The 24,756-nt window shown below is 41.9% G+C and overlaps 2 protein-coding genes across 3 annotated transcripts; one reads left to right on the top strand and one right to left on the bottom strand.

The window, feature by feature from the left end:
* Positions 1 to 73: 73 nt before the first annotated feature.
* Positions 74 to 23,570, bottom strand: taf15 (TAF15 RNA polymerase II, TATA box binding protein (TBP)-associated factor). 2 transcript variants are annotated; one of them, XM_041873912.1, is made up of 16 exons: positions 23,453 to 23,570; positions 22,607 to 22,637; positions 21,713 to 21,749; positions 21,565 to 21,631; positions 21,383 to 21,473; positions 21,108 to 21,217; positions 19,080 to 19,227; positions 14,942 to 14,976; positions 14,352 to 14,384; positions 14,028 to 14,173; positions 12,067 to 12,196; positions 11,872 to 11,985; positions 1,213 to 1,330; positions 992 to 1,071; positions 742 to 871; positions 74 to 507 (listed from the first exon to the last, which is right to left on the bottom strand). In XM_041873912.1, the coding sequence occupies exons 1-16, from the start codon at positions 23,460 to 23,462 to the stop codon at positions 468 to 470; spliced, it is 1,320 nt and encodes a 439-aa protein (XP_041729846.1). In that variant the 5' UTR covers positions 23,463 to 23,570; the 3' UTR covers positions 74 to 467. The 2 variants fall into 2 exon arrangements, with proteins under 2 accessions (XP_041729846.1, XP_041729851.1); XM_041873917.1 differs by lacking the exons at positions 14,942 to 14,976; positions 19,080 to 19,227.
* LOC121561305 (E3 SUMO-protein ligase ZBED1-like) lies at positions 8,002 to 10,070 on the top strand. The gene is made up of 3 exons (XM_041873900.2): positions 8,002 to 8,329; positions 8,827 to 9,455; positions 9,540 to 10,070. The coding sequence occupies exons 1-3, from the start codon at positions 8,044 to 8,046 to the stop codon at positions 9,843 to 9,845; spliced, it is 1,221 nt and encodes a 406-aa protein (XP_041729834.2). The 5' UTR covers positions 8,002 to 8,043; the 3' UTR covers positions 9,846 to 10,070.
* Positions 23,571 to 24,756: the final 1,186 nt, after the last annotated feature.

Genomic DNA, 24,756 nt, shown 5'->3' with positions numbered 1-24,756 from the left:
ATTAATACCAACACATTCAACAAATCATGTAGATTCCCACTAGAACTTTGAATTAAAACATACATGAAGACACTAAGATCGGAACAGTTTAATATCATTTGGAAAAAAGAGAAACCCAAGTAAAACAGTTCATTTCAATTTTACAAAACAATGATACGAAGTCTTAGATAAGTCTACCTCACGATGCCTGGACCAAGTAGAATCGGGGAAATGAAAATAAACAAAAAAACATGACATTTGACCCTGCCCACTTCTACACCAACAACCCTGCTTATCAGCCCAAAAGTCCTTTCACAGTAGTTGCACATCTTTCCTGACCTCCCGACAAGACAGATCAGAAGCAGTACATGTGATGCATTGGTAATGAAAGGTATGCAAATCAAAGTGTATATCAATCCCCCCCCTCCCACACCCACCCCCTTAACCTATCCACTACCCCTGGGCTGGAATGGTGTCCATGTGAATCCTTAGTATGGCCGGTCTCTTCTGTCTTCTCTATGGTCACCTCTGAGGGAAGAAGGGGGAAAATAGACCCATAGTAAATTATGCTGTACCATGAAGGCATTGGCGTTCAGCTAGCTTAATATAAAAAAAATTAGACTCATTAATATTACAGACAATCTGACAAAAAAAAGTTTACCTAATTCAATATTCTACAGTTCACTTTCACATCTCAGGTATGCCCTCTTCTGGTCAAACATCTAACTGCATGGGAGGGAAATTAAGCAGTAAACGATTTACCTTCCTCCCATCTTGTATCCCCCACCACCATATCCACCGCGGTCACCTCCACGGAATCCCCCACGGCCTCTGTAGCCGCCACCCCTGTCACCACCATACCCTCCTCTGCCGCCACCACCACCACCACGATCTGCAAACATAAACCAGCTGTTAGAGCAAGTTCTCCTACAGAGCAGTAGTAGTTTAGTATTAGTGGTTAAATGCCTCAACTTCCCCCTATAGTCTACCTGACACCCAGTTCTTTACATACCTCCTCCACCGTCCCCTGGTTTTGGAGTGCCACACTTGTTGCATTCGTATCGTCGCGCAAAGTTCATGTTGCCACAAGAACTGAAAAGGAGAGGGGAACAATTGTCAATCACATTCAAAGATGTAGCCACTCCATATGAGAACAGAATTTAGTGGCACATACAATGGATGACTCATGAAATTGTATCTGTCACTCTTCAAATAAAATATTGCAATAAATACCTGTTAGGACATGGCCAGTCCCCTCCCTTGATGTCAAAGTTGGGTCCACCACCACCACCACCACCTCCTCCTCCTCCTCCACCTCCAAACCCACGTCCACGACCACGGCCCCCAAAACCTAAAGAGCGACATCAAACACCACTTATCTAAGTGCAAGGGAAAAAGCTCAGTTTACTCTTTAGGAGTTATTGCCCAGAAACAAATAATTAAATGTGGCGTGCAAAAGCAGCCACACTTTAAATATTGTACCACTTATTTCTGACTTCTAGTTATTAGTTGGGCTTGCGAAGCAAGAGTCCCCACTTTAAAATATTTAACATTTCTTATTATAGTTATTATTTAGCACGCTACTCCTCTTACACCGTTTAAGCTAAAAACGCAGTTGAAACTTTAAAACGTGTAGACCGGTGTGGATTGACTTGCTTGTATATAACTGATATCTTCTATACTTTAAACTATTCAACTTTGTCCATCTTCATTCACTTTCTTCAGCATTCTAAAAAGGTCCCATTGTGACAGGACTTCCAACATTCCATTCATGTTTTTCCATTCATGTTTTTGAAATTGGTGTACATTAACATATTTTCACACATTTACATTTTAGTCATTTAGCAGACGCTCTTATCCAGAGCGACTTACAGTTAGTGAATGCATACATTATTTTTTCATACTGGCCCCCCCGTGGGAATCTGACGCCATGCTCTACCAACCGAGCTACATCCCTGCCGGCCATTCCCTCCCCTACCCTGGACGACGCTGGGCCAATTGTGCGCCGCGGCCGGCTACGACAGAGCCTGGATTCGAACCAGGATCTCTAGTGGCACAGCTAGCACTGCGATGCAGTGCCTTAGACCACTGCGCCACTCGGGAGAACTCACACCACTAAACAGAGTTCTCCAAAACTTGGTGTACAGTATCTATAGACCAAGATCTTTATTATGTATAATAAAAACAGGGGTTGGAACTGGTTCAGGGAACAGAACAGAACACCGGAAAATAATAAAATGTAAGGAACATAAACAGAACCTGGAATGAAAGTGATCCATACTGTTCCGGAACAGAAGTTATTTTACGCTCCAGGCATTTTTTCCTATTCCCACAACAAAACGCCTATGAAAAGCCCCCTCTGTCACTCAAACTTATTTGTGTCTGCCTGCAAGCTGAAAATCTTTGCCAGAGCATGTGCAGGCTACCTGCCCCTCCCCCCACCGAAGCATAGGCTACTGTAATGACGTTACAAGCTTGATTCAGAAGATAGAGCAAGAGATTTTTTATTAGCTACAGAAAAATTTATTAACTTTTCAATGCTAGTTAAGGATACTATAGGCCTATTTCACACGTTTCACGTTGGATTTAAAGGTAAGACGTGTTTTTAATTATGGTGCCGCTGTGCACACACAAGCTTGTTAGCTAGCTAACTCAAGATTATTAGTTACCTAGCTGGCTCAAAGAACATTCAAAAGTTCCTACATAGAAGCCGCTCCTAGGTATAATTCCGTGGACCTAATTCAGATAATGTCATACTGTAACAAGATGCCCAGTGAGAAAAAGCCTCCTCAACACTCTTGCACTCTCCCCACCCGCAAACTTTGTCGCATCATGCGCCATACGTTAGACTACACTTGTCTGTCCATCACGCACGAAAACAACTATACTGAACAAAAATATAAAGGGAACATGTAAAGTGTTGGTCCAATGTTTCATGAGCTGAAATAAAAGATCACAGAAATGTTCCATATGCACAAAAAGTGTCTGATTGTTCACACATTTGTTTATATCCCTGTTAGTGAGCACTTCTCCTTGGCCAAGATAATACATCCATCTGACAGGCGTGGCATATCAAGAAGCTGATTAAACAGCATGATCATTTCACAGGTGCACCTTGCGCTGGGGACCATAAAAGGCCACTAAAATGTGCAGTTTTATCACACACCGCCACAGATGTCAAGTTTTGACGGAGCGTGCAATTGGCATGCTGGCTGCAGGAATGTCCACCAGAGCTGTTGCCAGACAATTGAATGTTCATTTCTCTACCATAAGCCGCCTCCGCCGTCGTCTAAGAGAATTTGGCAGTACGTCCAACACGCCAGCCTCCCTGGTCTTTCTGGTTGAATGTGTTTGAAATTCACTGCTTGACCTTACAAATATTTGTATGTGTGGGGTACAGAGATGAGGTAGTCATTCAAAAATCATGTTAAAAACACATTGCACACAGTGAGTTCATGCAACATATTATTTGACTTGTTAAGCACATTTGTACTCCTGAATTTATTTAGGGTTGCCATAATTATTTTGGGTTGTGGTCCTCTGTAGCTCAATTGGTAGAGCATGGCGCTTGTAACGCCAGGGTAGTGGGTTCGATCCCCGGGACAACCCATACGTAAAAATGTATGCACACATGACTAAGTCGCTTTGGATAAAAGTGTCTGCTAAATGGCATATTATTATTATTATAATAATAATAATAATAATAATAATAAAGGGGTTGAATACTTGACGCAAGACATTTCAGCTTTTCATTTTTTATCAAACAAATAATCCACTGACATTATGGGGTATTGTGCGTTTGCAAGTGACAAAAAAATTGGTTAATGTAATCCATTTTAAATTTAGGCTGTAACAACAAAATGTGGAAAAAGTCAAAGGGTGTGAATACTTTCTGATAGCACTGTACTTGCATTATTTTTTTTAAACTGGTACCGGGCTACCTTCAGAGGAGTAGAGCAAAACAACGGACATGTGCGTGTCACGTTTTCGTGAAAAGGCAGATTTTCGGATTGTCTCATGGTCTGACAAACCCGGCTGTGGCTCGGCCACCTTCCACCACAGATGCAGAAGGCTGCCATTGGCTTACATGCTGACCACACCGCCAGCGTTGCGTGCACGAGCGTTGCAAAATAAACGTACACATACATGTTCTTCAATCATTTCATCCAAACTGCTCGCATGAGTCAACGAGCGTCTGCGTAGCCAGGCGCTAAAAATAGGACTTTGTACTATTTTAGATGCTTGACTCAGGGCAAGTCATTGTTTTTTTAGGAGCATATACCCACGTGGGTGATTGAGAGATGAATCAGGGTCACACTCCAGTCCATTTGGTGGTGGTAACGCACATCAAAGTTGGTTGCCAACTGCCATATAAAATCCACATTAAAAGCATTAACAAGGAGAAAAACAAACTTAGTTTCCCCTTTTTAATCTGTGGGTTAATTGTTACAGTAGAGAACACACAATGTTGTATGACTCAACATGGGTCAAAATTCTACTAAAGTGCCCCAAAAAATATATATATGCATCTCAGGTAAAATAACAACCCAATGTTTATTTTCCAGGACAAACTAGCTAGCAACAGCAAGCTACCTAAATAACCATGAATATTTCGACCAGTCCCCAAATTAATATAGTTTGTTCACAGTTTTGGTATTGAACATGTCTGGAAGGGATAGACAAAATCAACACGGCACACGCCAATTACATTTCCGCGAGGGCACCGACATCAACTCTAAGGGGTTATTAATACAGAAGCGAAATTTGTCCCAATACTTTTGGTCCCGAAAAAACAGGAGGACTATGTACGAAAAGTGCTGTAATTTCTAAACTGTTCACCTGATATGGATAAAAAAAATAAAAAAATAAAAATTAAAAGATCAGTCTGCACTGTAGTCATTTCCCAAAATAAATGTAATATTCAATACTTTGAGCTCATGTACACTACCAGTCAAAAGTTTAGACACACCTCATTCAAGGGTTCTTCTTTATTTTTTACATTGTAGAATAATAGTGAAAACATCAAAACTATGAAAGAACACATATGGAATCATGTAGTAAACAAAAAGTGTTAAACAAATCAAAATATTTTATTGGAGATTCTTCAAATAGCCACCCTTTGCCTTGACAGCTTTGCGCATTCTTGCCATTCTCTCAACCAGCTTCACCTGGAATGCTTTTCCAACAGTCTTGGAGTTCCCACATATGCTGAGCACTTGTTGGCTGCTTTTCCTTCACTCTGCGGTCCGACTCATCCCAAACCGTCGCAATTGGGTTGAGGTTGGGGGATTGTGGTAAAATAGCCCTTACACAGCCTGGAGGTGTTGGATCATTGCCCTGTTGAAAAACAAATGATAGTGGGACTAAGCCCAAACCAGATGGGATGGCGTATCGCTGCAGAATGCTGTGGTAGCCATGCTGGTTAAGTGTGCCTTGAATTCTAAATAAAATCACAGACTGTGTCACCAGCAAAGCACCTCCACACCATAACACCACCTCCTCCATGCTTTACGGTGGGAAACACGTGGAGATCATCCGTTCACCCACACCGCGTCTCACAAAGACACGGCGGTTGGAACTAAAAATCTCCAATTTCGACTCCAGACCAAAGGACAAATTCCCACCGGTCTAATATCCATTCCTCGTGTTCCCTAGCCCAAGCAGGTCTCTTCTTCTTATTGGTGTCCTTTAGTAGTGGTTTCTTTGCAGCAATTCGACCATGAAGGCTTGATTCACAGTCTCCTCTGAACAGTTGATGTTGAGATGTGTCTGTTACTTGAATTCTGTGAAGCATTTATTTGGGCTGCAATTTCTGAGGCTGGTAACACTAATGAACTTATCCTCTGCCGCAGAGGTAACTCTGGGTCTTCCATTCCTGTGGCGGTCCTCATGAGAACCAGTTTCATCATAGTGCTTGATGGGTTTTGCGACTGAACTTGAAGAAACGTTCAAAGTTCTTGAAATTTTCCGGATTGACTGACCTTCATGTCTTCACGTAAATAGTCATTTCTCTTTGCTTATTTGAGCTGTTCTTGCCATAATATGGACTTGGTCTTTTACCAAATAGGGCTATCTTCTGTATACCCCCCTACCTTGTCACAACAACTGATTGGCTCAAACACATTAAGGAAAGAAATTCCACAAATTAACTTTTAGAAGGCACACCTGTTAATTGAAATGCATTCTAGGTGACTACCTCATGAAGCTGGTTAAGAGAATGCCAAGAGTGTGCAAAGCTGTCATCAAGGCAAAGGGTGGCTACTTTGAAGAATCTCAAATATATTTTGATTTGTTTAACACTTTTTTGGTTACTACATGATCCCATATGTGTTATTTAATAGCAAACTTTTGACTGGTACTGTACACACACCGAGTATACCAAACATTAGGAACACCCTCCTAATATTGACTTTCACGCACCCCTACCCGTCGGGGCATGGATTCTACAAGGTGTCAAAAGCGTTCCACAAGGATGGTGGCCCATCTTGACTCCAATGCTTTACACAGTTGCGTCAAGTTGGCTGGATGTCCTTTGGGTGGTGGACCATTCTTGATACACATGGGAAACTGTTGAGTACAAACCGGTGCACCTGGCACTTACTACTGCCATACCCTGTTCAAAAGCACTAAAATCTTTTGTCTTGCCCATTCACCCTCTGAACGGCACACACACACACAAGCCATGTCTCAATGTATGCATTTTGTCCCCCCACTTTTGATCTGAACTCACCGTCACCCACTAATGATCTTGTCATTTTTGCAGATAAGAGTTTGAGCTAGTTATGTATCCATTTTATATTTAAAAATGAGCTTTTTTCAGAGTGAGGTTCTCTTCTCCCGGCCGCATCGACCATGTAGTGCAGCTCAAAAGTGATTGCTGTCCTTGTTATGAAATTATCAACTTTACCCTGTATATTTTTATATCTAAAAATTACTAAATACACTGATTGTTTAAAGCAAAACTACCAAAACTATTGCTGATGGTAAACCTGAAGAATCAAAATAAAATCTAAATGATGGAAGCCCAGATCAGCAGGTAATGAGTTGTCTCCGGTAGCACTTTTATTCCGGTAAAATAGCATTTTCAACAGCGCATTTGAGGACAATTATGGTCCACTGTAGCTCAGCTGGTAGAGCACGGCGCTTGTAATGCCATGGTAGTGGGTTCGATCCCCGGGACCACCCATACACAAAAAACGTATGCACGCATGACTGTAAGTCGCTTTGGATAAAAGCGTCTGCTAAATGGCATATTATTAATTACCAGGCGAATGACATTGGTTGTCACCAAGCATCTGCACAGATGGGGCTCTCTACCTGTGCAGAGCACATGCCCCTTTGCCCTTCCAGTCTTCAAAGTGGCCTTTCGGTAGGGCTGAACGATTAATTGCATTCGCGATAATATCGCGATTTGACTGAACGCGATTTTCTAATCGCAACGTGCGCGATTTGAGGTGGTCACGTGACGCGACTTTTCATGCTGTCCAGCGCAATGGCCTCTTGCTCGACGGAACAGTCAGAAACTGACACAGCTGATACTTTAATATCGAAGAGGAACAGCACGTCGGTGGTGTGGAACTATTTTGGTTTTAAAAAGAAGATGCTGAGCAGCATCAGGTGTTGTGCAGAGCATGCCGTGCTCCGATTGCTACTTCACGGGGTAACACTACAAACCTGTTTCAGCACTTAAAAAAATACCACAAATCAATGCATGACAGTTGTATGACCAAAATGCCGAGCATCAGTGCGCGAGACAAGCCAAATACCTCAAGACAGGGATCACTGACAGAAATGTTCGAAAGTGTCACTCCGTATGAACGTAATTCAAAACGGCACGGAGAAATCACTCGGACAATAACCGAGTTCATAGCCAAAGATATGATGCCTCTCAGCACGGTGACCAAGCCTGGGTTCATGGCATTAATACATACGCTTGATAAACGTTACAGTATACCCTCCCGCACATACTTCAGTCAGACTGCCATACCGGAGCTGTACAAAAAGTGCAAAGAGAAAGTCGCCGCGGAACTTAAAACGGTGGAGTTTTTTGCTAGCACTACTGATATGTGGTCAAGCCGCACAGCTGAGCCGTACCAGAGTCTTACAGTCCATTTTATTGATGAAGATTTCAACCTCCGAGCTCGCTGCCTACAAACTACCTACTTCCCAGACGATCACACAGGGGAAAATATTGCAGCCGGCCTGAGAGAAGGGCTTGTCAGCTGGGATCTCCACGAGGAGAATCACGTCTGCATCACGACGGACAACGCGTCGAATATGGTGCTTGCTGCGCGGCTTAATGAATGGACGAGGCTCCAATGTTTTGGCCACAGATTACATCTTGCCATTGGTAAGTTATCGTGTGTGTGTGTGTGTGTGTGTGTGTGTGTGTGTGTGTGTGTGTGTGTGTGTGTGTGTGTGTGTGTGTGCGCGAGTGCGAGAGAGAGAGATGCGTCGATTAGTAAAGCTGAATATACAAATATATATAAATGATATTATATAAATCGGATGGGATTAAATAAATTCATACTTCCACTCCTTTTCTAATATGTAAATTCATTTTACTTGCTTATATCATATGTCTGTCTGTGGTGGAATGCCCACCTGCATTTTTTTCTTTTCTTGTTTTTGTTTTTTACATGTTTTTTTAGTGTTTATGAGAGAGAGAGAGAGAGAAAGAGAGAGAGAATTGACATGCAAATAAAGACCCTTTGAATTGAGAGAGAGAGAGAGGATGTGTTGTGGATGTGTGTATTTCAGAATTACAGCTAATTTGAGTGTGTAATAGTGAGAGCCTTGTATCAAAACTCAAATTGTGTGTAATACACTACTTTTTATTTCTTTTAGAAAATGCACTCAAAGATGACAGAGTGTCAAGGGCAACAGCACTGTGCAGGAAGCTGGTGGGGCACTTTTCCCACAGTTGGAAGAAGAAAGCAGCCCTGACGGAGGCACAGAGAGAGCTCAAACTCCCTGAGCACAACCTCATAACGGAGTGCCCAACAAGATGGGGTTCTAAAGAAATGATGATTGCCAGAGTGCTTGAACAGGCCAAAGCCATTTCTCAGGTATTGTCTGGAGATCGATATGCACGCTCCCTTATCCCAACCTGGCAGGATATTGACGTGTTGGAGTCGATTCACAAGGCACTGCATCCTCTACTGGAGTTTACTGATGCTCTTTCTGGAGAGGAGTATGTAAGCATCTCCTACCTCAAGCCAGTTCTCCACCTTTTTGCCACATCAGTCCTGGCTGAAGATGCTGAGGACACTGACCTGACTAAATCAATAAAAACCAAAGTCCTAGCATACCTCAATAACAAATATGGAGACCCAAACATCCAGGAGCTTTTGGATGTTGCCTGTTTCCTGGACCCTAGGTTCAAAATACAGTACATCAGTACAGACAACATCCCTGCTATCAAGACTCGTCTGAAGACAGAGATAGTAGACTTGGCACAACGTACATATCATTGGGTAAATAATTATGTATTTCACAAAAACAAAAATTTTCTGTAAAATCTAACTGGAAAACTAATGGCTGTTGTTTTCATCTAATAGGAGAAGAGGTCTCGTACTGAAACTGTTCAGATGCCTCAAAGTGCACAGTCCTTGGGGGAAAAGACGAAGAGGTCTCTTGGCAGTTTTTTCAAGACCAGTTCAGCCTCTCCTTCTTTGCCTGTAAATCTTGAAGATGTCGCAGAGGCAGAGATAAACAATTACCTGATGACTCCTACCATTGATGGAGAAGATGATCCATTGGCTTGGTGGAGGGTGCACAAGATCAGCTACCCACAGTTGTGCACCATGGCACGCAAGTATCTTTGTGTACCTGCTACAAGCGCTCCCTCAGAGCGTCTTTTTTAGCACAGGAGGGAATATTGTGACTTGCACTCGCTCATCCTTGAAGCCAGAAAAAGTCAATATTCTGGTTTTCTTAGCAAAAAACCTGTGAGCCACTGAGAACAGAACTGTTGGATAAGTATGGCTGGCAGTGCCATACTCGTAGTGAACTTTAGTCTGTGTGGTGTGTTATTGTTGTGTACTTGAGATAAGTGAGGCTCATCTATTTTATATTATAATATTCAAATCGTTTATAAAAATAGTTTGTCTAAATTAAAAGTGCATTTCTCATTTTTTATTTATAACTTTATTTACTTTGATTTTACAAAATATTTTCAAAGCAAATTCCTTGTTTCAGTTGTGTGAAATGTTACTGACTTGGGAGCAGTAAGATACATACAATTTAAAATTATTTTTTTCTTAAGACTGTACCTTTTGCACACAGTGTTTACAAAGTTCATGCCTTTGTTTAAATTATTTAAATGCACAGTGGCAAAGCCACAGATGTTTCTGTAATGAGCAGTTCAATAAAAATGTCATTTATTTCAAGTCATACATGTTTGAATTTAATTCTAACAAATAGACCCAGCCTATGGGAAAGAACATTTCACACTAAATGTATATACTATTGTGTTGGTCATATTTAAATCATTCATTATGTTTTGTAGGGGAAAAAGGATAAATAAATTAAATCGCATATTAAATCGCAATCGCAATATTGGGGGCAAAAAATCGCAATTAGATTATTTTCCAAAATCGTTCAGCCTTACTTTTCGGTGGTAGTATAATCCCCTCCCCCATTGTTCTGAGCAAGTCGTTAAGTTCTCATCTAAGCTTCAGAACCAAAACATTGTGCATCTTGATTGTTGATCAATGATCAGTAATCATCATTGGCGGTCACGCATATCCAGATTTGTGACCAAAAATAACTTGTTTCATTTCAGAGTAGGCCTACGTTTATGATCCATCTAAAACACAGTTTACTTTAATCTACTACGGACTCATCTTTGCCAGAACAATAGGCTACCTGGCAATTTGATTGATCATTTTCATATTTCAGATAAGTTTGGGCCATACTGTCTAAATGTCTAAAGACAAGCAGCTGTAACATCGCATTGCCTTCAATATTATGGGATGAAGATAAAACATTGTCAAATGTATTACGATAATTGTGAGGAAGAACAGGGTTACCCGGCAGGCAATTAGCACTCTGCAGGCAGGCTGCCCTCCAAAGTGATGGCGCAGTGCAGACAGAACATGCTTTCCACCCGATCCTGCAACCTCTGCTAAAGTAGGCCATATGCTTTTATGCTTGCTCTGGACTCCAGAGAAGTGACATGATATAGCCCTGGTCGATACTGGCAGCTAACTAATGACTTTCCGCTCCTAAAGCAAGTGTAAAACACATTTTATTTCTGTAGCCTATCACCTTTTATGGCTGTAACAGGCTACATTTGTGCAGCGATTGTGCATGACGTGCGCGAGGGGTGGTCACAAGTTTTGCACCACTCCCTTTTAGGGTGCGCGGGTCAAAATGTTTGCTAACCACTAGGATATATGATCGTGGCAACAAATGGAGTTGGGTTGGATATAGTAATTGTAGGCTACATTATTTCTTACAATCTATTTTGACTGGAATTGTTGGTCCTTTTTGTGGGGGTGCCCTTTGTTGTTTGAGCACATGCCCCCTGAAAAGGTCTGAGCACGGCCCTGGTTGTCACGCAACTGATAAAGCCTAATATTGCGCAATCCATTTCTACAAGCATTTAAAATGCTGAAGATGCTGCGCAGATGTGCAAAATCTGGTCAGCACGCTGTGCGAAGTTTTACTGCATGCTACATTTGGGGTCTCAAGGACTGATGCACTCATATCTTAACTATTTTAACCAGATTACGATTCGTATCTTGAATCATTATACCCCTATTGCCTACCAATGGGTTTAAAGCTCATCTTTAGCTGAAAGATAATCTTGTGTTTTTGGAAAACTCAACCGCAGGCAGTTGCAGTAACATTTGAATGATTCGTCATCAAAAAGTGAATGAAACGTACCTCCTCCTCCTCTTCCTCCTCCTCCTCCCCCTCCTACACCACCACCCCTCTGCGTGAACTCAGCTCTTCGGGTGGCAAAAGACACTTTGAGGGGTTTCCCTTGGAATTCTTTGCCTAGAAGAAAATGAGAGATGAGAATGGAACAGAAGAACTGTACACAGCATACATGCATGGGAATACAGAGTACACCCTTACCATCAAACCACTCAATGGCTGCTTTGGCAGAAGGTGGATCATCAAATGAGACCGTGGCCTCTCCCTTCAGTCTTCCAGTAGCCTTGTCAGAGTACAGGTTGATCATGGGCAGGCCAGTCTTCTTGTTCAACTATCAAGACAGGACACAAAGATTAACACTTGGACACATACATCTGGGTTGCCATTAGGACTGAGAATTGCCAGGGACCTCATGATAAGTTATCACGATACTTAGGCTCCAATACATTATGTATTGCGATTTGATACTGCAATTTTATTGCGATTTCATGTTCCAAACATATTGCTCACTATATGTCTGCTGCAGAGACCGAACATGAGAACATTTATTTTGATGAGTCATGAAAATAAGTGCTGAAAACATGTTGGCTCACTAATAAGATGGAGAACATTTTTGATTTGGCACAGGTACAGCAGACTAGCGCTAGCTAATGCTACCTAGCAACAACATACACCAAAAGTTTGTTGAGTCAAAATATTGATATAACATTGCAGACCTGCCAACCTTTAATTTTTATGAATACCACATTGATGCGGCGTGCGTACAACACCCACACTGCTCAAATCATAGGCAAAAGCACCACAAAAAAAAAGAAAGAAGCTTAATAATTATGTTGGCATTAGACTGCCTCAGCAGGAATGGTAAGCTATAGCCTTATGGGTACTTTGTAATTGGCTGCTATTCAGTAGGTCACTAGAAATACTTCCCCCTCAGGAAGTTGGAGCATTTTGCATTTTTGTAAAACCTATAACTGCCATTTGCTGAAACCTAGTCTTAAATTATAACAAACAATGTAGCCAACACTGGAGTTGTGCGTTTGACCCTAAATGAAATTGAGGTGTTCTCAATGACACATTTTTCTAGGTTAAATGTAGGGGTAATGATTATTCTAATTAATAGGTGTCTTTATGTGGATAGTAGTAAAAATGTAAACTGGATTCTTAATTTTGTTTGGGAGACAATTCCAGTAATTGAATTATTCTGATGCAATGTAAATGTAGTCTAGCTTACTGTAGGTTATTTGGAATATGAAACTGAACTAGGCCTGAGCTTGTTTCAGATCCCTGACCTAATCCATCAAGTTAGGTCTGACTACTAGGCTACCATTCATTCAACATGCCTCGTCATTGGTAAACTGACTATTACCACATCATTAGCAGCCTACTGTTGACACACAGCTATATCAAGAGGACAAATTACTAACTGATTAATTAACATAGGCCAACTAATCTACAGTCTAACAACTTTCTGTGAAGGATGGTATTAGCCGAACAGCTCTCTGCCATGTCGGTTTCCAGCCATGCAGCGACGCGCACTGAACTACCGCACGCCTCCTTCCTCGTCAATGCGCTCACTCCTACTACCCTTGCAGAGATCAAAGCATGTGCGGGCAAGAAACTGTTTTAGCTCAGTTGACTAAACGCTGTAGGTAACAACCTCTGTCGTAATGCCACCTTAATTAAGGAGCCAACTACAAAATAGTGGTTACGTGCTTGACTAAAACACCATTTTGGAAAACGTATTTGTAAACATTTTTCCTCACACATTAGCGTTATCAACAATGTGGAGAGCTGCCATCCAGCTCGTGGGAGGAAAATAGCATGCTAGTACGACAACGAGCCGGAGTGGCGAGATAGCATTTTTTTCTCCTCGCCCAAGTCTTCCGATTGGCTCAGCTCCAACTTCAGACGGTCGAGTCAAAAACCACAATGCAACAACAGAAGCCTATTTTAGGGTAGTTATTTGTACCAGGTTGGCAGGTCTGATATTTTCCCAAATAATATTGCGATATTTAACTAAAATCGACCCCACCAATCACTAGTAGCCATGCAAGTGTACAGGGAGAAGCAGTCCCTGACCAGAAACAACCCTTCCATCCTAGCCACTTACATGAAGTATCTAGGCCCTATGGGGTAGGGGCTATGGGGTTGCCAATCCATACCTTAATGATCCCAATCTGTTTGAAGTAGTTGCCCACTTCATCACTTGTGACATCTTCTCCCAGTCCCTGGACAAAGATGGTGTTGTTGTCAGAGTTGTCCTGCTCCCCGCCGCTGCCGCTACCTTGGCTACCGCCGCTACCTCCAGCTGGGGACAAACATCGAGATACTACTCAGCGGCTGCTTCACTTGAACCAGCCTGTTATTCTGTGGCATTCGCTTGTGAGAGACTAGAGGTCAGTGTTAGTCTGGCATGATTGCAGGAATAATGAAACCCTAGATTGAATTTCAGGGCAACAAGAAGCAAACAAGCATGTGCAACTCACTTGGTTCATCCCTTGAGCCGTAGTCTCGAGGACCTGAAACACAACAAACAGGAAAGGTGGGGAAAGCCATGAGAACCTGCACTTTGTACACTACACAACTTCATTGAACATCCATACAAACAAGAATTCATCAACTCACTACCAATACAGTGTCCGCATGAGGCTACGTTAAAACATTTAGAATAAAGCAGTTTACAGCTTTCTGCTGCAGTGTTGAGACAGTTGCATCATTCATATATATCTCAACACCTTGCAACATGGGCAGACATGTTTGCGTTTAGAAATAAAGACACCAAATCTCTCCAGTTTCCTTCTTCGCCACAGCACTTCTCATCCTCTGTCATTTACATTCAACCTTGTCCTCATGCAACAATACCATTATGTATAAACTTCAGGCTTCATGTGCTAAAAGATCTAAAGAGCATTTATGAGAACACCCCCTCCCTAAGAACAATAGGTGGAGGCCTTCGAGGTTTGGACAAGAAAATGGTGGCATTCAGTTTGTTTTGCTTTCATTCTCACTCCCTTTCTCTTTTGCTAATCAACCTTTTTCCTCCCCAACCGAGACAGTTCTGATGCTCGTCACTTACCACCGTAATTTTTGTAGCCACCACGGTCACCACCTCTGCAGAGGAAAAATTGTAGATATGATGGGTTTCCTTTGTCCCAACAGAGCTCAAAGCTCCCCTACATCCCCATCAGTATGCACTCCTGCCATGGTGTGCGACTATCGTGGAAATGTCTTCCCACTCACATGGGAAAGTGTTAGTCTTGGACGTTTTAAGATCAATGGACAAAATTAGGCAGAACTCCTACTATATACAGGTAGGTTCTGATGAGTGAAGAGGCTCTGATGGCTAATGTGTAAATTTAGATTGCTACAAGACCAGATTAGCTTAGAGTATTCAATTGGATAACGTTTTTGGATAAAAAGGTACTGATAGGTCGAAATGGTTTGAATAGTTGTGGCACTCGACAAGTCGAGTGTTCTTCCATTGAGTGCTTATATGAGCTCCATTAGCTGAGGTCCAAGTTTTATTTCATTCACTGAAACCTGTAGTATAAAATGTAGATCCAAAGTTAACACAATACAAATGTCTCCATGTCAAATATACAACACTTGAATGAAACCTGTTGATGTACAGCAGCTTACAATGTTCCTTGGGTTTAACTTGTGAAAATCAGGTCACTTCAAGAACAGATCATTCTGGGTTATTGTTTAAGCCGTTCATGAGGCGGTTCTCAAAGCAACGGGGGGGGGGGCGCAAAAATAATCTTCACTCCAGCTAGAATGGTCTTAACTTTGCACAGAGAGCCACTGAATAGTTTATTAGCCAAAAGCACCCATAACAGCCAGCAGGATTCCTAGCAGATCTTTGATAAACATGTGCTGAAGCATTCCAACTCGCCTCTGATGTCTATTACTTCTCAGGAACCATGTCAAATGAAATCTAGATTGTCAGCAATTTTGAGAATGTGACAGCACTGCGGCAGAACTACTGTACTCGTTATTCAATGCCATTACCAAAGTGGTTGTTAAAAGTTTCCCGTTACAAATAATGTCTCAATTTCAAAATGATAGCCTAGGATAAGATAAGTAATCTTGCTAAAAATAATGGTTTAGGCTACAAGTCTTCTACACTGAAAGCTACTTGGCCAAGATCTATAATTGCTTGTCATATACAAAAAAGTTTCCAGAACTGCCCTTGTAGATAGATTGCAATGTGAACCGATCACTGGCAAGCGACAGAATGTCCTGACTATTATATTCAACAGCCTTGTTAATGAAGATGTACAAAAGCTGGGGTCTACAGGATCCTTGGCTGGTGAAGTGACTTAATCCTCAACACCCTATGTAATTCATAAAGGGGTCAGGTGAAGTGTCCACTTAACTCCTTGCACCACAGGTGTCAATAGCAGACACCCCACCATGTCATCTGTCCCACAAGCCATTTGAGCTTCACATTTATTTCCATTTGCAAGCAAGGCCATAATCAGCTAGAATATTGCATGCATATTTATGATTGAGATGGAACACAGGTTATATCCTCACAAGTCATTTAAACCACATAAACACAATTCTAATTCTATGAGTGAAGCTTCAAGGTGAAACATATAGCACATCTAGGGCTGGGCGATATCGAATTAATGTTTTAGCGCGATGTTCCAAATGCCTATATCACAAGATTCAAGGATTTTATTTTTGGTCTTGTCTCCTTCCCTCCTTCTGTGCTTCCCATTCACAGACACAAAGCCCCTCCCCCTGCCACTCACAACAAAGACTAGAGATACTACACCGTGCATTCAGAAAGTATTCAGACCCCTTCCCCACATTTTATTACGTTACAGCCTTATTCTAAAATGAATTAAATTATCCCCCCCCCCCATCAATGCACTGTATATACAAAAGTATGTGGACACCCCTTCAAATGAGTGGATTCGGCCATTTCAGCCACACCCATTGCTGACAGGTGTATAAAATCGAGCACACAGCCATGCAATTTCCATAGACAAACATTGGCAGTAGAATGGCCTTACTGAAGAGCTCAGTGACTTCAAACATGGCACCGTCATAGGATGCCACCTTTCCAACAAGTCAGTTCGTAAAATGTCTGCCCTGCTAGAGCTGCCCAGGTCAACTGTAAGTGCTGTTACTGTGAAGTGGAAGTGTCTAGGATCAACAACGGCTCAGCAGCGAAGTGGTAGACCACACAAGCTCACAGAACGGGACCACTGAGTGCTGAAGTGCGTAAAAATAGTCCGTCTTCGGTTGCAACACTTACTACCGAGTTCCAAACTGCCCCTGGAAGCAAAGTCAGCACAAGAACTGTTCGTCGGGAGCTTCATGAAATGGGTTTCCATGGCCAAACAGCCACACACAAGCCTAAGATCACCATGTGCAACGCCAAGTGTCGGCTGGAGTGGTGTAAAGCTCGCGGCCACTGGACTCTGGAGCAGTGGAAACGCGTTCTCTGGAGTGATGAATCACGCTTCACCATCTTGCGCAGTCCAAAGGACGAATCTGGGTTTGGCGGATGCCAGGAGAACGCTACGTGCCCCAATACATCGTGGCAACTGTAAAGCTTGGTGGAGGAGGAATAAGGGTCGGGGCTGGTTTTCATGGTTTGGGCTAGGCCCTTTAGTTCCAGTGAAGGAAAATCTTAACGCTACAGCATACAATGACATTCTAGCCGAGTCTGTGCTTCCAACTTTGTGGCAACAGTTTGGGGAAGGCCCTTTCCTGTTTCAGCATGACAATGCCCCGTGCACAAAGCGAGGTCCATACAGAAATGGTTTGTCGAGATCGGTGTGCAAGAACTTGACTGGTCTGCACAGAGCCCTGACCTCAACCCCATCGAACACCTTTGGGATTAATTGGAACGCCGACTACAAGCAAGGCCTAATCACCCAACATCAGTGCCAGACCTCACTTATGCGCTCGTGGCTGAATGGAAGAAAGTCCCCAAAGCAATGTTCCAACATCTAGTGGAAAGCCTTCCCAGAAGAGAGAAGGCTGTTATAGCAGTAGAGGGGACCAACTCCATATTAATGCCCATGATATTGGAATGAGATGTTCGACGAGCAGGTGTCCACATACTTTTGGTCATGTAGTGCAACTTCTTTCTCTGAGAAGCAGTTTAAACTATTTGCATTTGGTCTAACAGAATCGTTCATATGGACAGAAACGCTTATATTATTTTACTGTAATAGACGAGAACTTAACCTTTCTAACGATACCCTTATGTCTCAACTCCCAAAATGTAGAACAAAGCAGACCCTACTAAAATGAGAGTATCAACGAACATGTTGTGTAAAATGAATGCTCAGTTTGTCGCGTGCGGCACCAAGTACTGCTAGCATAATTTTAGCCACAGACTTACTGTATGTGCTAGCTGTCTGGTCTGTTTCATAAATGTTCAATGAGCATAACATGACGCATTTATATAAAGGAATTGGCAACTTGTTCTCATTCTGAGAAATAAGCAATATATCCAGGTAGGCCACTTGATTTCAAAATTTAAACAACCTGAACAGGCAGGCAAAGAGCTGGAGATGGACAAGCGGGTCTATTCATAACAGTTCAACTGTTCTACCTTGATAGCAAGCAAATAGATCCAAGTAGCAGGTGGGCTTGTGCGATTTGAGCCCTGTGTTAATTTTCTATAATGCCTGCTACAAGTTGTTCGTTATTAGTGGATGTGCATGGTTAAATTTGTAACAAAAAAATGCATTTTTATAGACAGACTTGAAAGCCAGAGATCAGTGTTTATTGCAAAAAAAGCAGGTAAAACTATTTTGATAAAAATAATTAAATTATTAGTGGGTCTTATGGTTGTGGAAGCCTTATATTTAGCCTAGGTATAATTTTACAAGCCCTGAATTAGATTATTCCTGACCGTTTGAAATGCTGTGTATTGACCTTTAAATTGTGCAACAATGCTTAGAGAAAGCTTTTCAAAAAACGAGGTATCGTGAATCGCCCATTAGTTTGAAAAAAATCTAACTATGATTTTTAGGCCATATCGCCCAGCCCTAAACACATCCCAGGTGAAAATTGGTGTGGGGGGGTCTATAGCAGGGTGGGGAGTGAGGAGGTATTAGTCCATGTGAATGAGGTGTGGGGTGATGGATCAGAATGGGTTATATCATGCATTGTGTTGGAAGGAACATCTACCTGGCATGGGTGTTGCAGAAGTACCTTGCGGGCGGTCACGCTCTGGAACTTACCCCATACCGGATGGAGGGCCGCCTCTTCCACCCCTGTCGTATCCCCCGCGCTCGTACCCACCACGCCCTCGGCCTCTATACCCGTCAGAAGAGCCCCTGTCTGAGCCCCCATCATCTCCACCATACCTCCTGCCCTGCCCGCCTTCACCTGGGGCAAAACACAGGCACACAAGCCCTTTGAGTTATGTGGTGTTGTCTTTCTATTTCCTGTTTTATATGTATGGCACTTTGTTTTATATGTACGAGATTCTTCTGCAATGAAAAGTGATTTTATTATTAGAGGCATTCAGCCATACTTAAACAGTCCAGAGTTTGGCCGATCAGCCTTGGCCAAAGATGGCTATAAATTGCTGATCCTCCAAGTCAAATAAACAGACTGAAAAAAAAGTATGCAGACCTTTGCAGGCCATCTGATCAATAAAAACCATTGCCATGTAATATATACAGAGCATTCAGAAAGTATTCAGACCCATTGACTTTTTCTACATTTTGTTACTTTACAGCCTTACTCTAAAATTGATTAAATTGTCCCCCCCCCCCCCCAATCTACAAACAATACCACATAATGACAAAGCAAAAACAGGTTTAGACACCTTTGCAAATGTATTTAAAAACATTAATAATCACATTTACGTAGGTATTCAGACCCTTTACTCAGTACTTTGTTGAAGCACCTTTGGCAGAGATTACAGCCTCGAGTCTTCTTGGGTATGATGCTACAAGCTTGGAACACCTGTATTTGGGGAGTTTCTCCCATTTATCTCTGCAGATCCTCTCAAGCACTGTCAGGTTGGATGGGGAGCGTCACTACACAGCTATTTTCAGGTCTCTCCAGAGATGTTCGATCGGGTTCAAGTCCGGGCCACTCAAGGACATTCAGACTTGTCCCGAAGCCACTCCTGCGTTGTCTTGGCTGTGTGCTTAGGGTCGTTATCCTGTTGGAAGGTGAACCTTTTCCCCAGTCGGAAGCAGGTTTTCATCAAGGATCTCACTGTACTTTGTTCCGTTCATCTTTCCCTCGATCCAGACTAGTCTCCCAGTCGCTGCAGCTGAAAAACATCCCCACAGCATGATGCTGCCACCACCGTTCTTCACCGTAGGGATGGTGCCAGGTTTCCTCCAGACGTGACGCTTGGCATTCAGGCCAAATAGTTCAATCTTGGTTTCATCAGACCAGAGAATCTTGTTTCTCATGGTCTCAGTCCTTTAGGTGCCTTTTGGCAAACTCCAAGCGGGCTGTCATGTGCCTTTTACTGGGGAGTGGCTTCCGTCTGGCCACTATACCATAAAGGCCTGATTGGTGGAGTGCTGCAGAGATGGTTGTCCTTCTGTAAGGTTCTCCCATCTCCAGAGAGGAACTCTGTCATAGTGACCATCAGGATCTTAGTCACCTCCCTGACCAAGGCCCTTCTCCCCAGATTGCTCAGTTTGGCCGGGCGGCCAGCTCTAGGAAGAGTCTTGGTGGTTCCAAATTCTTCCATTTAAGAGTGATGGAGGCCACTGTTTTCTTGGGGACCTTCAATGCTACAGACATTTTTTGTACCCTTCCCCAGATCTGTGCCCCGACACAATCCTGTCTTGGAGCTCTACGGACAATTCCTTCGACGTCATGGCTTGGTTTTTGCTCTGACATGCACTGTCAACTGTGGGACCTTATATAGACAGGTGTGCCTTTCCAAATCATGTACAATCAATTGAATTTACCACAGGTGGACTCCAATCAAGTTGTAGAAACATCTCAAGGATGATCAATGGAAACAGGATGCACCTGAGCTCAATTTCGAGTCATCGCAAAGGGTCTGAATACTTATGTAAATAGGGTATTTCAGGTAGTTTTTTAAAAATAAATTTGCAAAAATGTTTAAAGACCTGTTTTCGCTTTGTCATTATGAGTTATTGTGTGTAGACCGATGAGGGGAAAAATGAATTTAATCAATTTTAGAATAAGGCGTAACGTATCAAAATGTGGAAAAAGGGAAGATGTCTGAATACTTTCCGAATGCACCGTAAATGGATACAATAACTAACCTTCACTTCGACCTCTGTAGCCTCCTTGAGATTGTCCATAAGAGCCGCCATCGGCGGCGCCGCCATAGGAACTCGGCTGACTGTATGACGACTTGTCAGCGCCACCATACCTTGAGAAGTTTTCACAACAATTATTCTTGAGACACCAACAAAGAGTTTAATAATGAACAAAACAGATTACTGAAAGGTAACATTTGCAATGAGATTAGACCAGTGGGAAGGCAAAGTACGTAACTGCAAGCAATACTAGGTTTATGTAGTGCCTTTGACCTTACCCAGCAGCGGAATCCGAGCCTTGTTGCCCATAGCCATCATAGGCCGGCTGGCCATAGCTTGCCGCCTGTGTTGTTTGGCCATAACCCTCTGCTGGAGAAACAAAAAGGGAAATGTTATGTATTAAAAACAGCAACTTCTAGACCTCAAATAACTTAAAGACTCTCCCATAAGTTGAACATACCAGACTGTCCATAACCAGCATAACTCTGTCCACCATATGAGCCACTTCCATTTCCTTGACCATAGCCCTGCAATACGCATTGAATTGTCATTATATGAACAAAATAAAATGGTTTCAAAAAAGTGAGAAATTGAGGGGCCACACATACCTGCCCACCCTGCTGAGCAGGAGGATAAGCTCCATAGCTGTGGGAGGGAGGTAAAGTTTGATATCTTAGAGATTCTCCTGAACTTCTGTATACATTTTAAATAATAAATAATATGCCATTTAGCAGACGCTTTTATCCAAAGCGACTTACAGTCATGCGTGCATACATTTTTGTTTATGGGTGGTCCCGGGGATCGAACCCACTACCTTGGCGTTACAAGCGCCGTGCTCTACCAGCTGAGCTACAGAGGCCTGTAGTTCTTAAAGTAGCACTCATGAGCCAAAAGTGGTGCCCGAAAATTGCGTACCACGTCAGTGCGCAAAACATCTCCTGTCAACAAAGGCATATGTATAATCTCTAGGAACTCTATTTACCAGATGTAAAGTGAACCATGTCCCTCGCACTTCACACTAGACTTCCTACCACTGTATACACAGCAGGAATATGGTGTGGTTTGGACAAAAGTTGTATTCAGACCTTTATTTGATAGCGAGGGTCATATTTCACTTTACATCTGGTAAGTAGAGTTCCTAGAGATTATACATTGCCTTTGTTGACAGGAATTTTTCCGCGCACTAACGTGGTGTAGCCAGCTATATTTTGGTAGTGTTATTTTCCGTCGCCACCCACCAATACAATTCAGGGAGTCCAACCAATGCAGACTCCCTATGTTGTGCCCCAAAGCTACCATAACTGGGGATGTGCCTAATATCAATTAGTTTCCCCGTCAAAACCATATCCATCACAATAAATTAGACATTTCAAATAATCAAGCATTGTGTGGCTAATTGGATAGTTTACAAAGAAACGTGCTTAAGTGGTAACTAAATAGATAGCTAAGTTACATGGCAACATTGAGTAGTAGCTAATGTATTCATTGTGATTTCACGTTACCTTGGAGCGCCAGGCTGACCGTAGCCCGAATCTGTGAACGAGAAGGGTATGAGTGATTGGGTGGCAAAATTGCTCCAACTAACGTTCGCTAGGTGGTTAGCCAATGAGCCATCTAACTGTTAGCTAACCATTGAACATGTCTCCTTATATGAACGTTACCAAAGATGTTCGTACCAATCGGACGTAAACCTGTAGCTAACTTATCTTGCTAGCTGACTTTAGCTTATTTTGATATCAAGTAAACTTAGTTAGCTAGTTTGGTAAGCTGTGACTTAACATTAGATGGGAACAACATTAATTTATCATAAAGATAATGCAATGCAAGTCAATACGAAATGCATATAACTACCCGGTGGAAATAGCAGGCCTTGGATAGCTAGCTACCGTTACATAGCTAATGTTACCTAGCTAGCTAACTACCGTAGCTAATTATATGCATGTTACTCGTTGAGTAGCTAGCTAACGTTAGCTTGCTAGTTAGCGCGGTGCTAACAGGACCACGCTGCGCGACAAAAATGGCGGTCAATTCTCGTCTAGAAAGAGAAACCAAACAATAAGAAAGATGGTTGAGCGATTCAAAATAACTAAGTGTGATTTTACAGAAAGCGGCAGACGTTATTTTCAAAAGAAATTGTCATAAATTCGCCAACAAACTATGGGTAGTATTTATTCTCTGATGGTCGCGCCTGAAAGCTTGCTAAACTAACGCTACTGTAGCTAGTTAGCGCACTAGCTCGCTAACTGAGACCATCAGTCTCAGCATTATCATTTAACATTTTATAACAAATTTGACACATTAAATTAATATTAAACAAATCGCATACATTTAGTTCACACTAAACTTACCAGAGGCCATTCTCCTCTTCTCTTATTATTATTATTTTTTCGATGAATCACTTTTCAACAAATTAAAAACCCGGTAACATCAGCGCACAGCCGCACATACACTGCGGCAATTATGAACTCTAACCTACTGCTGGGATGAACCAACTTTTGAGTTAATTTTATATTTTCTTACACATAATAATTAAAACCAAGTAACCTTCAAAACATGTGTGTTGAACATAGCTATGTTCGTATTTAATAAATGTGTCAAATATCTAGTGACAAGACACATGTTATACAGTAGTTTGATAAAAATGAATACCCCTATTGTTAAATAATGGTGTGTTCCATGTTTCGCCGTTTTCTTATTTCCCTTTGATTTCATCTTCATCATCAGCGAGGGAGCTTGCCCAGAGAGTTATACTATAACGCAGCATCAAGGAGTTTGCCAGCCAACTTGCCAAAATATTCTGAAATAATTTAGCATTTTTTTAGAAAGATAAGATTGAAATGGCCATTGTCTCTTTGACTCAACAACCAAAAAAACACGAGTTTAGCTTTCTTAAAAGGGAAGTTCACTCATTTTTACGTGGCCTTATTTTCCCTCTTTCTGTGCTTGTAGTTGATACCCCCAAAGTTTTTATAATATTTTTTTTTTTACAGAGAAAATTGGTTGTCTCATTTTGCGAAGTCCAAAACAACTCATATTACATCCAAATCTCATTCTGGATAATGTCTCAGCACTCAATTATTTATTTTCCCACTGTGCCACACATCCATGTTTGAATGATGTGATTTACAACAAAAATATGCAAATATGGATTTATGGGACAGTGGAACATTCAACAATGTGTGCAGATACATTATCCAGAATGATATTCTGATGTAATATGAGTTGATTTGGAGTGTTTTATAACATGCTTAGACACATTTTCATAATGCATTGTATTCTAAGTGACGACTGTAACAAAACAAAATATTAAACTGTTTGGGAGATCAACTACAAGTACAGAAAGAGTAAAAATAAAGCCACATAAAAACTTCCCCTCTAAAGAAACAAACAATTTATAGATATTTCTGGATATTAAAGTTAGCTGATTGATCCTGCTTTGTAGTATACCCCCTTGGTGGCCTTTTGTGTGTGATAATACTTAAGTTGATAGACTAGTTGTGACCAGTTATTATGCCTGTTCATCTCTGGGAAAGGGTAAACAGCAGCAACGTAGGGCCTACATCCATCAAACATACCTGACTTCCTGCATCCAGCCATCCTTCCATCTAATAATTGAAAAGAACAATACCATCTCATTTTCTAACATTTGATC

The sequence above is a fragment of the Coregonus clupeaformis genome, chromosome 5, assembly GCF_020615455.1.
Source record: "Coregonus clupeaformis isolate EN_2021a chromosome 5, ASM2061545v1, whole genome shotgun sequence".
Taxonomy (NCBI): domain Eukaryota; kingdom Metazoa; phylum Chordata; class Actinopteri; order Salmoniformes; family Salmonidae; genus Coregonus; species Coregonus clupeaformis.
Note: the sequence above shows the minus strand (reverse complement) of the source record. Positions and strands in the feature narration are given on the sequence as shown.